Source organism: Lampetra planeri, chromosome 39 (assembly GCF_965212315.1).
Source record: "Lampetra planeri chromosome 39, kcLamPlan1.2.h2, whole genome shotgun sequence".
Taxonomy (NCBI): Eukaryota; Metazoa; Chordata; class Hyperoartia; order Petromyzontiformes; family Petromyzontidae; genus Lampetra; species Lampetra planeri.
In genome coordinates this window covers 6,372,224-6,387,127 of record NC_136145.1, presented here as the reverse complement: position 1 = coordinate 6,387,127, position 14,904 = coordinate 6,372,224, and the positions used below count along the sequence as shown (strand labels likewise).

The following is a 14,904-nucleotide window of genomic DNA, read 5'->3' as shown; positions in this document are numbered from 1 at the left end:
CCCACCCACATCTACCAACACCCACACACACCCACCAACACCCACCCACACACCCACACACACACACCCACCCACATCTACCAACACCCACCCACATCTACCAACACCCACACACACCCACCAACACCCACCCACACACACACACACACCCACCAACACCCACCCACATCTACCAACACCCACACACACCCACCAACACCCACCCACACACACACACACACCCACCAACACCCACCCACATCTACCAACACCCACACACACCTACCAACACCCACCCACATCTACCAACACCCACCCACATCTACCAACACCCACACACACCCACCAACACCCACCCACACACCCACCCACCAACACCCACCCACATCTACCAACACCCACACACACCCACCAACACCCACCCACATCTACCAACACCCACACCCACCCACCAACACCCACCCACATCTACCAACACCCACACACACCCACCAACACCCACCCACATCTACCAACACCCACACCCACCCACCAACACCCACCCACATCTACCAACACCCACACACACCCACCAACACCCACCCACACACCCACCCACCAACACCCACCCACATCTACCAACACCCACACACACCCACCAACACCCACCCACATCTACCAACACCCACACACACCCACCAATACCCACCCAGAGGCTGCTGGTGGAAGGACGGCCGGACCCAGCTCTTCATGAACTTCGTGAGCGTGCCGCGATCGTGCAGCGGGAACACCTGGTCGATCACCTTCCTGTTCAGCAGCTCCAGCACTGCACGGGGGAAGCAAAGACAAAGATCCCCCCGTATAGCCTTTACCGACTTTTAGGGCAAGTGCTGTTAAGTGAGCACATATGAAGGTCGGTCACGATACACGAAGGGATTGGGTGGCCAGCACCACGCCCGGCCGCATTTTTTCTCCCTAGTGGCGATGTTTACAGAGCGCACCAGCTCCTCATTTGAGGCCGAGTCAACCTAGGCGAGGGCCAGGACCGGTTTGGATAATCGTCACTGGGGTTGGCGGCTGTCAGCAGGAATCAAAGTTGAGTCGTCGGATTCGCAGCGCAGTGCGCTAACCGCTGCGCCACTGCTCACGGGGGAAACCACACGCACGAGCTGTAAGGATGCACTCTGTGTCATAATACATGAATATACACAGAAACAAACTCACATTCATCGATAACACTATGGCTTTGAAAGGAAAAATATATAATAGGTCATGTTACAGGCAATGATCATTCTTTATGGCAAAAAACCCTTCAATTTCCACGTGATAAACCACTTCGTTGAGCGATCATTTGTGGCCAGGTCACGTCTGAAAAAGAGCTAGATAGCTCTAGTGGGCATTACCTGGTAAAATACAGATACGCTAGCGAGCTCGTTAACAGTAATTTCTAAGCGCTATTTCTCAAGTAATTTGCGAGTATTTTTTCCCCTGTTTTCCGACGATGGGAATGTGCGCGCCCACCGATGGGCTGTCCTTCCAGGAAGCAGACGTCATGCAGCCTCTCCCCAGGCCCTGCCCGCAGGTTCTGCAGCCAGGTGAAGATGATGCTCTGCCTCTCCTGCGAGACACGACCACACGCATCACCACCACCACCACCACCGCCCACCACCACCACAACAACAGCAACAACAGCAGCACCCGCCGTTTGCCACGAAGCGGCGGTGACGTCACCGCGGCGCCCGTGCCAGGCCAGGTGCACTTTGAGGCCACGTGAAGTGTCCTGGGATCGCTGGCAGGTCACGCACGGGACAAGCCCGGCAGGTGCCATGGGTTGACTGACTGAGATGACTGGCAGATGCACCAGCTGTGCCCCCCTACTGCGCCAACATTACCACAACAACACCACAACACCAACGCCACAAACACTAATCGCCATAACGACACGGCCACATAATCGCTGTCGCACCACCCTGGTGGCAGGGCCATGGTGAAGTGCGGTGGAGTGTGTGGTAAGGTAGGGTGGAGTGTGGTGAAGTACTGTGGAGATTGGTAGAGTTAGGTGGAGATGGCTGGACCCTGGGTGAGTGTGGTGGAGCTCTGAGTGAGTGTGGGTGAATATGGCGGAGCTGGGTGGAGCGTGGGTGAGTGTGGAGCTGGGTGGAGCGTGGGTGAGTGTGGAGCGTAGCGGAGTGTGGGCGAGTCTGAGTGAGTGTGGTGGGGCTGGGTGGGGCTGGGTGGGGCTGGGTGGTGCATGGATGAGTGTGGGTGAGCGTGGGGTGAGCGTGGCGTGAGCGTGCGGTGAGCGTGGGGTGAGCGCGGGGTGAGCGTGGGGTGAGCGTGGGGTGAGCGTGAGCGTGGGTGAGTGTGGAGCTGGGTGCAGCGTGGGTGAGTGTGGAGCGTAGCGGAGTGTGGGCGAGTCTGAGTGAGTGTGGTGGGGCTGGGTGGGGCTGGGTGGATGAGTGTGGGTAAGTGTGGGGTGAGCGTGGGGTGAGCGTGGGGTGAGCGTGGGGTGAGCGTGAGGTGAGCGTGGGGTGAGCGTGGGGTGAGCGCGGGGTGAGCGCGGGGTGAGCGCGGGGTGAGCGCGGGGTGAGCGCGGGGTGAGCGCGGGGTGAGCGCGGGGTGAGCGCGGGGTGAGCGCGGGGTGAGCGCGGGGTGAGCGTGCCGACCTGGGACGACAGGAAGAGGGCTTCGTTGTCAACGTTCTCGAAGATGTCCTCGTCGCGCATGAAGGGCTGCATGCCACCCCCAAACTCGGCCCTCACAGGCTTGCGGATCGACAGCAGCTCCACTCCGCACAGCAGGCTGCACGCAGGGGACACGCACAGCAACACACACAAAGCACGTCAACAACAACAGCCGACGGCATTCATCACTAAGTGGCAGAGATGTCACCACGGCGCTTGTGCCAGGCTAGGTCGAAGGCTCGCAGAGAGTCAGGGACCCCGAAAAGCATGAAGAATAACCCAGAGGCCTGGCCTATTGATGGTATCGTAGGCCTTGACCAGGTCGATAAAGCAGAGATGGAGGTTCCCTATGCATCCGCTGTAGCGAATGGACAGAGAATATGGCTTCCGTGCAGGACTGCCCCGGCCTGAACCCACAATGGGGCTCCGCAAGTCTTTCCCCGGCGTGTCTGGAAAAGCGACACCACATGACACTTATATACACATACATACACACACACAGATACACAAAGATACACATACCATCAAATGACAAATGGGAAGACGTAGAACCAGATAACAAAAACGCAATAATAATATTTTAGTACGTTAGGTATTTGCGTCATCCTATAGCGCCGGGCTACGATGAAGGTGCCACGTTTCACAGACGGGTACGGTCTGCCGGCATCAAGTTGTCATTTGAGGTCACTTGTCAAACTCGGCAAGCTTGGACCAAGACACCGGCATGAAACGCCCTGCTCTTTGCGAATGACGTCCACCGCGAAGCGGGCGGCGCATGGTGCTTTTTAACGGTGAACACGCACGCACGCGACCGCGGGATTCACCGGGGGGGCGGGCGACCTCCAGCGTTCAAACCGCCGCAATTAAGCGGCGGGCCGCGTCACTGCCCATTGCGAAACCGGCCAACTCTCGTCCCCGACCTGGCTCGTGAGCCAAACCGGGACACGCTTGAAATGCCGCTCGAGCACGAACGCGTCTCCGCGGCGGGTCGCGAGATGTGTGCGGACCGCGGGAAGCGGCAGCGCGGTTGGTCGGCGTGCCGCTCCCACGAGCCTGGCAACCCGGGTCGATTCCCCGCTCGTGACCAATAAACAGCGGCGAGCGACAGCGACGGTATGCCGAGGCCTCGAATAAGTACCTGGTGCGGTGCGTAGCTAACATCGGCAGCGGGGAGACAAGGTGGGCGGGCGGGCGGGCCGGTGGGCGTGCCAGCCCTTCGAAGGCGCTCGCAAAACAGCGCTCGCCCCAACGGTCCGTTTCCAGGGCTACGCACGGCAGAGGTCGCAAACGGGTTTTGATTCCTTACCCATACCCGTACCTGGCCGCACCAGGGTCGCAAACGGGTACCCGATACCCGGCCGGGTATGGGTAGGGTACGGGTATTGGGTACCCGATTGCGACCTCTGGGATGAAGCCATGTTGCAGGCGCGGGTGGGTTGATTCTAGGAACTTGAATTGTGAGAAGAGACAAGGCGTTGGGAAATGAGTGACAAACGGTTACTCACCAGTGACTCACGGCCTACCCGTACCCGGCCGCACCAGGGTCGCAAACGGCTACCCGTACCCGGCTGAGTACGGGTAGCCGGGTATCGGGTAGGGTACAGGTATCAGGTACCCGATTGCGATCTCTGACGCACGGCGCAAGGGGGGTGTGTGTGTGTGGGGGGGGGGGCGCCGGCGGGGCGGCACCGCTGTCCCCTCTGCGTGCGGGTCCACTCACTGGCTGTAGGAGGCGGTGAGGTAGAGGCCGTAGGCGCGCGTGCACGGGTGGTGGCGCACCTGCACGACGAGCTCGGGGAGCCCCACGCGCAGCTTGTTCAGCAGCCACAGCAGCGTGGCGTCGCTCGTCTTCTCTGCCGGGAGCACGCGGGGGCCACGGCGGCCACACGCGGATTCCAGTGAGTCACGACAATGCGGCGCATCGCGCACAGGGTCGCCACAACACAGCGCAGCCACACACGGGGTCACCACGACACAGGGAAACCACGCAGCACACCACGCACAAGGTCACCACGACACAGGGAAACCACGCAGCACACCACTCAGGGTCACCACGACACAGGGAGCCACGCAGCACACCACGCACAAGGTCACCACGACACAAGGAAACCACGCAGCACACCACGCAGGGTCGCCACACCACAGGGAAACCACGCAGCACACCACACACGGGGTCACCACGACACAGGAAACCACGCAGCACACCACACACAGGATCACCGAAGCACAACCACGCAGCACAACCACACAGAGGGTCACCACGCCACAGCGCAACCACACGGCGCGGGGAACGCCTTCACCCAGCAGTGGACAAAACATGGCTCACGACGATGAAGTCTGTACCTGGCAGGACCATGAGGACGTCGCAGTCGTCGGTGGGCACGGTCTTCATCCAGGAGCGCGTCTGCACCAGCGTGTGCGCCAGCTTCTTGCCAAACAGCTTGTCTGTGCAACCACAGAGACAAAGAGGACGCCCCACGTGGTCTACGCAGACTGTCGGGGGGGGCAAGTGCTGTTTGAGATCATCTAATAAATAAGTAGAGGGGGGCGGGGCGGGGGGAAGGGGGGCCACAGCGCACGAGGGAGTAGCGTGGCCAGCATCGGCCTGCGGCACATTGGCAGGCCCGTGCTGCGTACACTGTGCTAGACTGCAGTCTGGAAATTCGAATGGTAAAGATGAGTCGAGACGCTACATAATGAGACCTCCTTTGCCAGAATTAAATTATGAAAATAGGGTTTTCCCCTTTCTGGCAATAAAACTGTTGTGTTAAGATGATAAAACACATAAACTGAAACCTTTGCAAGGAATCGTGTCTGCATTAACCACATATACTTGTAGTGAACATGCTCTGACAGTATGTGCATTGTCTTTGAAACTGACACCTGTTTTATTACCAGAAAGGGGAAACCCCTATTATCATAATTGAATACTGGCAAAGAAGGTCTCATGATGCAGCTGCTCACCCCGAGCTCTCAATGCCCTGACAGTGGCATTGTCTTTGTGCTGTTCGCCGTTTGGCGTCCTCTGATCTAACGCTGTTTGAGACTCGGCTCTAAAGAAAGCTGTTTCTGGTGTGGACCAATCAGTTTCAAAGACAATGCATATACTGTCAGAGCATGTTATTTTGTTTGCATGTTCACCACAAGTATATGTGGTTAATGCAGACATGATTCCTTGCAAAAGGTTTCAGTTTGGTGTTTTAACATCTTAACACAACTGTTTCATTGCCAGAAAGGGGACAACCATATTATCACGAGTCGAGATGTCAGGTGCCGAGGCCATTCAAACGCCCAACACGTGGAAATCCTCATCCTTTGCACCACGCCTGGCCACTGTTCACCCCCAGTGGCGAGGTTTACACAACATCACCAAGTCCTCATTTAAGGCCGAGTCGACCCAGGAGAGGGCCCAAGGTCCGGTTGGCACATCACTCGCCACCGACGTTGACCGTGGCCGGGACTCAAAGTCACAGCGCGTGCTGTTTGGAGCGCGGTGCAGCGCTAACCGCTGTGCCCGCCACTCCAGCCACCACGGTAGGAGCCGCCGTCCATCACTGGCCACGGAGACACCGAAGCCCGTGCCAACCACGGTACGCCACCGCAGCAGCGCGGGGAGGTGGTCTGAGATGCCACGGCTGACCGCAAAAAGCCAAGCAAGGGCGGACGTTGCAGGCGTTTTGTTACGTTCCGTGTTTTCTTCCCACCGTGTCATCCTGAACGTGCTCACGGTGTCACGAGCATCCATTCAGATCAGTGGTAGGGCAGTGCACGCCATCGTGTGAAAGCTGCGTTCTTCACTAATTTTCAGAGGTGGGGGGGGGGGGGTCACTTTCTCCGATGAGACATCGTCAGTGTGTGGGCCGCCACGCGTTTGAAACCATTGCTGGGTTTGACAGCAGCACGATGACGATGATGGTGATGGGGGGCGACTTCACTCTGTGTGGATTGTCAGGGGCCGCACGTCAGGGGGCACACTAAAGGCCACCCAGTGGCCGCCAGTGGCTGGCCTGTGGAAGTGTATATCACAGAGCTACCTAGGAGATGCTTTACCGTGACCGCTGGTGTACGGAGTTAAGGGCAGCACGACTCTGCCAGCCCGCACTGCGACTGACAGCATTGCCTGCCAAACCAATAATCTAATTTCCCAGAGTACGAATTTAGTCGGATAAAGCGAAGGGCTCACTTGAATGCGGTGTCATTCACGCAGACATTGGCGATCGTGCCGAGACCGTCAATTCGCCGAACCTGAGAACCCGGTCAAAGCACGGGCGGCTCAAATCCAACACGGCGTCTCAACGGTGCCGACTCGGCGCTCCGACCTTCCGAGCTACCCGACCGTCAATGACCGACGACGACTACGACCTAAGGCATGTCGAGTTTGCGTTGTGCCGCACACAGCCAACCATGCTCGTCAGAGGTGCGCGGAAAGGACAAACGAAAGGAAACGCAAAAATAATCTTGGGGGCCACGTGGGCACAAGTGCCCTACAACAACGTAACTCGCGCAGTTCCGTTTGCACGGCGCAGAGATGCATTGGCCGTGCTGAGACGGAACTCACTCCCATTCCGAAAAGTAAATTTCTGGCAAGGCCTTCATCATGGGCGATGACAATCACAACGACGACGATGATGAAGCTGGCTAAACCGAACGGGCGTGTGAATCCAGGAATTCACGTAACACACACACACCCGTGCGTGGCCACGCTTAACCAGGCGTCCCTTGCAAGACGGACGGTCAGTTTGGGTAGAAGAGCAGACCAAGTGCCCTCTAGAGCGGTGTCCTTCACTCATTTTCAGAGGAGTAGGGGTCACTTTCTCCGATGAGACATCGTCAGTGTGGGGGCCGCCACGAGTTTGAAACCATTGCTGGGTTTTAACAGCAGCACGACGACGACGATGATGATGATGGTGGGGGGCGACTTCACTTTGCGTGGACTGTCTGGGGCCGCTCTAAAGGCCACCAGAGGCCGCCAGTGCCCCGCAGGGACCTTGCAACGAAGAATCCCGCTCGAGAGGGAATCTCGAGAGCTCCCTCTCGAAGAGAGACTGCTCAGCCGCCACGAGCGGCGGCGCGAGCGAGAAAGCAATTGCAGGGTTGCCCTTCTGCCTCTTGCACGGCCACACACACACACACGCGCTCCTGCTGCTGCTGCTGCTGTGCCACCACATTCATAATTCACGTGCTCTTTTACGCAGTTCCAATTAGCGCCCCACGCTCACGGGCCAACTGTGAGGGTCCCCCCCCACTCCACCCCCCTGTGGAGATGCCAGCACGCAGCCTCTACGAAGAAGACAAAGATCCCCCGTGTAGCCTGAACAGGCTAAGTGCTGTTAAGCGAGTGGCACCGATGAAGGGCAGCAATGGCGCACGAGGGGTGAGTGGTCAAAACCACGCGCGGCCGCCTTTGTCTCCCCAGCGGTGATATTTCCGCACTGCTACCAGGTACTCGTTTGATGCCGAGTCGACCAGAGGGGAGGTTCATGACCCGTTTCAGATAATCGTCACTGGTCTTTGGTAGCCGTGAGCGAGTTCGATTCCCGCTCACGGCCAACACTGGTGACGATTATCTGAACCGGTCCTGTGCCTCCCCTAGGTCGACTTAGCCTCAAATGAGTAGCTTGTGCGGTGTGTAAACATCGCCACTGGGGAGACAAAGGCGGCCGGGCGTGGTTTTGGCCACTCACCCCCCCCCCCCCGTGTGCTGTTCTGGCCATCATAGGTGCTCGCTCAAAGCACTTGCCCCAACAGTCTGTTAAGGCTGTACTGGGGGATATATTTCTTTGTCTTTGTGCGATCCGTAAAGCCTGAGATGGATGGCAAACCCTGCGTAATTGAAACCGGAGACTAATCCTGAGAGGTTTGAGATTAGCGGAATAACCATCACACGCCATTGTGTAATTAAGCCAGAGCAAGATGTGGGGGGGCAAGGGTGGGGGGCGAGGGGGGGGCAAGGGGTGGGGCGAGGGGGGGGCGAGCTCAGCTGAGAATCCCAACAGCCGATCCGGCGAAGAGAGTCGCCAGTGGAGTGCCTCAAGTTGTCTGCAAATCCAAAGCTTTATTTAGACTGGAGGAATCCGATGAGCTATGAAGCTCTTTTTCACAGATGACAGCAGTTTCATCCGTGGAGGGGATCGCAACGCACCCAGGTGAGAATGACAGCGAGCCTTCAATCAAACGGTCGCGTATGTTTAAGGATAAGGATATGTGTACTTGCGCGTGCTGAACTTCTTTCGCACCGTACGTAGCCAACCGTGCTAATCGGAGGTCCATTCATTGGGCACTTAAATACCCGCTCTCCCACCCCGGCATCTCAAAGCGCCTTGCATCGCAACTCAATACTGTAATGTCAAAGGCCCAGCTGTAGTTTACTAATATTTTTAGCCTAGGGGACCCCCTCCCACCACTCGCGACAGCTGCCCCTGTGCAGCACGAGGTGACGGAGACACCGGGCCAGCAAGCGAGCATTCGTCTGTCGGGAGGGGACGACGACGTTGCGATTCTTCATTCAAAAGTAAATACCGAAAATGTTGAGCCATTTTTGTTATTTAATTTTTATTCGAGAAATGTTTATCTATAATGCCGATACTGACAAAGAAAATACTCCGGGTTAAGTGTTGAAGCGTTGCGGTGTTACCCAGGACCGGTTGAGATATCAATCACCCCTGATGTGTAGCCGTGGCCAGGAATGAAACTCAAGGAAATGGCACGGTGCGCTCACCACTCCGCCACCGCTCCACCCCAGACACTGGACGCAGCTACAGGCATCACGAGGCATTCGACCATACTTCACCACGCTGCTCAGTGCGGGTTAGCGAAAGCGGCAGACGCGCAAGGAGCGGTTCCAAGTATCAATCGACGCGGACGCGCTAGTCGTGGCCGGGACGAGAACTCGGCTCCGCCGTGTTCACGGGCGGCGGCTTTAACTGCTGCACCGCCGCTCCCACCCAGCGACCTCCCGATGGAAAAATCCGTCACCTTTGCTTTTGACCTCAAATTGGTTTCTAAAAGCCTCTGGGTGGCGGTTTATCCCTTTCTCCTTTCTCGGCGGACAGACGCATGGGGGAAGCGCTACCCCACACGAATCAAAGTGGCGTCGTCTTGCGGCCACAAGGGACGAGTGGGTTGCGGTCGTGGGGCTTGATCTCGCGCGCGTCTGCATGCGCGTGTCTCTCTCCGCCGGTTGAAAGCGTCTCTGCGGTTCTCTCTCTCTAAAGCACTCGTATCACTCTCTAAACTAAAGCGCTCGTATGCTTTAGTTTTTTCTCCCCAGCACGTGCGTAAACATCGCACGGTGCGGGGTTGGGCATCCGATCGATGCTGCGGTTCAATGACCGAGCACACCAGGATGTGCGTCGCTGATGCGACGTTGACAACCGCAGCTCTCTGCCCCCCTTGTTCAAGTCGAGATTTGGGGACCCACTTTCTACCGTACGGCTAAAGAGGTTTTTAGTTGAATGTTTCGATTCCATCGCATGTCGATGCTTCACGTCTCCCGTGCAGCGTCCGGAGAAGCGGTTGCATTGCGACGCTAGAAAATAAAAATTGTATCGTATTGTAAGATTTCTGGGCAAAAAATAGTCTACAAATAGAACAGACTTCACTTTTGAGCGCTGTTTTATAATTTAAGTCGAAACTGGATATAAGCAAACCCTACAAGCACAGTTCTGAATATAAGCAACACATCCTCACATATTCGACAACGCAAACTTCGCTATGCATTGTCGGGAAGCATTATGGGTGAAGGCAAATATAAACACAACTCCCACCAGCCGAATGGCTTTCCAGACCAATGTTATCCCTCGGCAGTTGTTTGAGCGAACAAACTCTGGACTGGTTTCAGATGGATGGGTCTCATGAGCAGCCAGACTTGTCCGACAAACGGTGCGGGATTCAGCAGATGTCATTGGCAAGCGCACTCCAAATAAACGATGGAACCCCGTTTTATGGGGAGGCACAGAACGGAGTTATGTTCATTATTATTATTATTCCACATGCGATGATCCCGCTGGTTTACTCAGTAAATGCTCACCGAGTCTCAGGACTCGTTGTCAGGAGGATCCGGCCAAGCTTTGCAATCCAGGGGCGATGCTGCTGCTGTGTAATCCCCATTGAGAAAAGTTTTTTTCAGCATTGGGATGTTTTGGCCAATACCAGTTATAGATCGTGTTGGTGGGGGGGGGTTAACTATGGAAGGAAACCGGAGAACCCGGAAGAAACCAACAGGGCGAGGACAAACAGACTCCACACAGAAAGGCACCCGAGTCTGGACTCGAACCCAGGTCCTTCTTAAAAACTATAAAATAAACAATTTTGTTCTTTTTCCAGGTGATGCCCACTGAGCTATTTAGCTTCTTTTTCAGAAGCGACCTGGCCACAAATGATAGCTCAACAAAGTGGCTTATCACGTGGACATTTATAGCAGCCAAATACTCCAGGCGTGACGTTCATTCTAAATGCGGAGGGAAAAACTGGAGGACCCGGAGAAAAATCCACGCGACCACGGGGAGAGAAACACCACAAACTCCAAATATACAGCAGCAGGTGTCAGGGTCGGGGATCGAACCCACGACCTGCTGCATACCAGGCGAGGGAGTTAACATCTCCTAGCCCCTTCTTGCTCTGAGGCACGGGCGTTAACCACGGTGCCACCACCCTGCCTCCATCATCTTTCATTGCATCAAACTGTAGCACAGCTGCGCATTACTCCTCAGGGGTGTGCTTATATCCAGCCTCTACTGTTGTAGTTGTAATATTCGCATGTAAAGCCCTTTTCATCAATCCACTGCTGGATGAGGAGCTCAACACAACCGTGCAGACTTGCGAGGGTATATTCGACCACACTTCTTCACATTTTACAACAAGTTCTTTAAAGCATATTTAGCCTGCTCAGGATCATGGGTAAAACACCTATAGCATTGCACGGGTCCATCAACGGCCGTGCGTGTGTGTGCATGTGTGTACGTGTGTACATGTGTGTGCGTGTGTGTACGTGTGTGCGTGTGTGTAAGTGTGTGCATGTGTGTACGTGTGTGCGTGTGTGTAAGTGTGTGTACATGTGTGTACGTGTTTGCGTGTGTGTGCGTGTGTGTACGTGTGTGCGTGTGTGTGGGAGCGGTAGTGTAGCGGTTAGCGCACTGCGCTACGAACCAGGCCACCTGGGTTCGATTCCCGCTCACGGCCACCACCAGTGACAATTAATCTGAACCGGTCCGGGACCTCCCCTAGGTCGACTCAGCCTCAAATGAGCGCCTGGTGCAGTGTGTAAACATCGCCACTGGTGAGACAAAGGCGGCCGGGCGTGATGCTGGTCACACCACCCCTTCGTGTACCGTGCCGGCCTCCATAGGTGCCACTCGCTAACAGCACTTGCCCGTACAGTCTGTTACAGGCTGTATGGGGGGGGGCGGACCTTTGTCTTTGTTGTGTGTGTGCGTGTGTGCGGCGACCTGGGATATCAGTCACCGAAGCAAATTGAGAGGTATTTACAAGTCAGGTTAACAATGGGAAATTACCGGACGTCAATGTCATTTGAGAAGGATGGGGAAATGTACCCAGGGCTTAACAAACGCTGGGCGACATCGCAGCCCCATTCAGCAAACAGCGCACGGCCGCTGTCGCTTCCAGTTGTAAAGGGCTCCGAACGTAACAAGGTCCCCTTTGTCACGGCTTACTTACGTCATTAAAACAAAGGCACATGCATGACTGCCACTGGTCTTTAAACAAGGCAGCCAACACAGGCCCAGCGGCTTGGATAACTTCTCACCACCGCCAACCCACACGGCAATTAAAATTCACCGCGGGTTTATCAATTCTGGTCGTTTTGGAGCTTCGGCTGTTTCGGATCGGGACCGCACGCGTGACGACTGCCAATTTTAGGGAAGTTTCCACGGTCTGCTCGTCAGGACCGAATTCTGGAATTGGTGAATTGGTGTTTATACTGCCTGTACCTATCTTGTATGCATGCTGAACTTATTTCGCACCGTACGTATCCAACCGTGCTAATCGGAAGTGCGGGGGAAGGGCAACAAACTATGGGTCTCTGTGTGATGAGGCTATGGGTCTCTGTGTGATGAGTCTATGGATCTCTGTGTGATGAGTCTGTGGGTCTCTGTGTGATGAGTCTATGAGTATCTGTGTGATGAGTCTATGGGTCTCTATGTGATGAGCCTCTCGGTCTGTGTGAGTACGTACGTATGTATGTTGAACTTCTTTCGCACAGTACGTAGTCAACCGTGCTAATCAGGTGCGGGGAAAGGGCAACATTTAAAAGTGCATCGCTCCAGTGGCTCCCTAATACACGCTTGCCGTGTACTCAGTCGGTACCGTCTTTCTCGCCTGCACCGTTTCTTTCCTCTCGTCCACGATAAATGTAATCTGCGATACAACTCAATAGGTCACGCACCTGCGAGGCGGGGTTATATATTTGCGCCTAAACGCGGCCACGTATATCGAGGGTGCGCTGTGCGTCAACGGTGGCCACGGTTGGTTTTTCGAAGAGTCGCAGGCAGAGGGGGTGGCGGTGCAGGGAGGAAAAACTTCGAGCCTGGACATGAACAGGGTAGCAAAGTCTTCAAAGCACGGATGGCCGGGGGGGGTAAGGGAGTTCCAGATTATAGGGGCGGCAGAAAGAGAATGAGCGACGACCTCCCACTGCAATGTCTTTGTCGCTTGCCAACGTCTGTATCATTTACACTGTCACACGTTCTCTGCTTATCTGACTCGGGTTGAAAACTTTGATGCATCAGCTCTGGCCGCCCATCTGTCCCTAACGGGGAGCAGGAGCTATTTAATAACTGTAACGATCATCCAAATATGAATAAATCTGCAGTGCTAAAAGTCGTGTTGCTCACATGCGGACTTAACCCTCTTGAAAACCCAGCCGTGCGTACGTCTGTACGTCGTTCCGTCTGTTTCTGCCACGTGGGGTCGCGATGACCCTACTAACGATGATCCAATGCAAACGAAACTGTCGTGTATAATCGTGTTGCTATTGGGGCCTCGTCCTATTGAAAACTGGCCAAACCGACGAAACGGGGTGAGATCAAACGTGGTGTGTTATCGAGAAGGGCCTCTGATTAGCACGGTTGGGTGCGTACGGTGCAAAAAAGAAGTTCAACACATCATACATACAAAGGGCCATTACGCAAAAAATCGCCTACTTAAAGGCCACAGCGTTATTGAGGAATGTGTTGAGTTTTTCGCTTGTGCACCCACTGCCAACGCAGCAGTAGCAGGGGCATCACCAAATAATTTGTGAAATGTATTAAAAAGGCTTTGACGAGAACTGGGGGAGACCCACACCAGCGCTAGAGTGACTTTTCAAATGCACGTAAAATGCACGTTCCTTCCTCGTTCTACCAATCCCACCGCGACAATGACAATCGAGTCCATCCCTCTCCTCTCCTCCGACGAGCACGGCGGAGGCGCTCATCTCTTGCGGGCGGCTTCCCCCTTGACAACCTTCGAGCCAGCGGTGGAAACTCCACGTTCCAATTGCGGGCTCTAGGTGTGAGCATGGCATAGCACACCCCAATGTTGACAAAAAAAAATGGATGCACGAGCACACATGTATATTGATTGCGGCCACGGTCGCCCCCCCCTCCTTAAAAGCGATTTGGCGGTGAGGAACTTCCACACCACTTATTCGAGGTTGTACAACAGGAAAATGAGCATGATCCAGTTTACATCGATTTCAGCGGGAGAACATTTTGATCATTCGAGACTTTCGGGCTCCGAGCTGGCGCCCGCAACCAGAGCCGTCTGGTCGAGAGGCAAAAAGTGAAACGGCCCCGGCCAGCTGGAAGCGTTGAGCCACGGCGGCTCCGCGTTATCCGCCGACGAAAGCCGATAAATCGCCAGGGGGGCCAGGTGGCTCGCGAGGATAATGTTGCCCCACGCGCCATCGGGGCAGCGCGCGCTGGCGCGGTGGGTGCGATCAAACCCAACGTGGCCACGCAGCACGCAAACAGAGATTGCCGCGTTGGCCACGCAGGGAACGACTGCCTCGCCCTGTCGCCACCGCCATCAATCGATCATCGCGATCCTGCGATGATGCGACAATCCGCCTGGCACCCACCCAACCACCGGCCGATTAATGATCGGATTCGTCAAATAATATGGACAATCGGTTTCAGACTTCTTCATCATTAAGCCACTGCTGGGTGAAGGCCTCCTCGCACTGTATAGGTCATGGGGGTTGTTTGACCATACTTCACCAACCCGCTGGTCAGTGCGGGTTGGTGAAGGCTGCTTGTGGCCACTG

The 14,904-nt window shown here is 55.5% G+C and overlaps 1 protein-coding gene across 1 annotated transcript in view; it reads right to left on the bottom strand.

Moving 5' to 3' along the window:
- ANO8 (anoctamin 8) overlaps nt 1–14,904 on the bottom strand; it is a 49,062-nt gene that overhangs the window by 18,974 nt on the left and 15,184 nt on the right. Inside the window, exons 2-6 of the mRNA XM_078612421.1 lie at nt 4,986–5,087; nt 4,363–4,495; nt 2,625–2,760; nt 1,480–1,576; nt 668–784 (exon numbers count right to left, since the gene is read on the bottom strand). Of these exons, the coding sequence (XP_078468547.1) occupies nt 668–784; nt 1,480–1,576; nt 2,625–2,760; nt 4,363–4,495; nt 4,986–5,087 (585 nt within the window). The remainder of the gene's footprint in view (nt 1–667; nt 785–1,479; nt 1,577–2,624; nt 2,761–4,362; nt 4,496–4,985; nt 5,088–14,904) is intronic.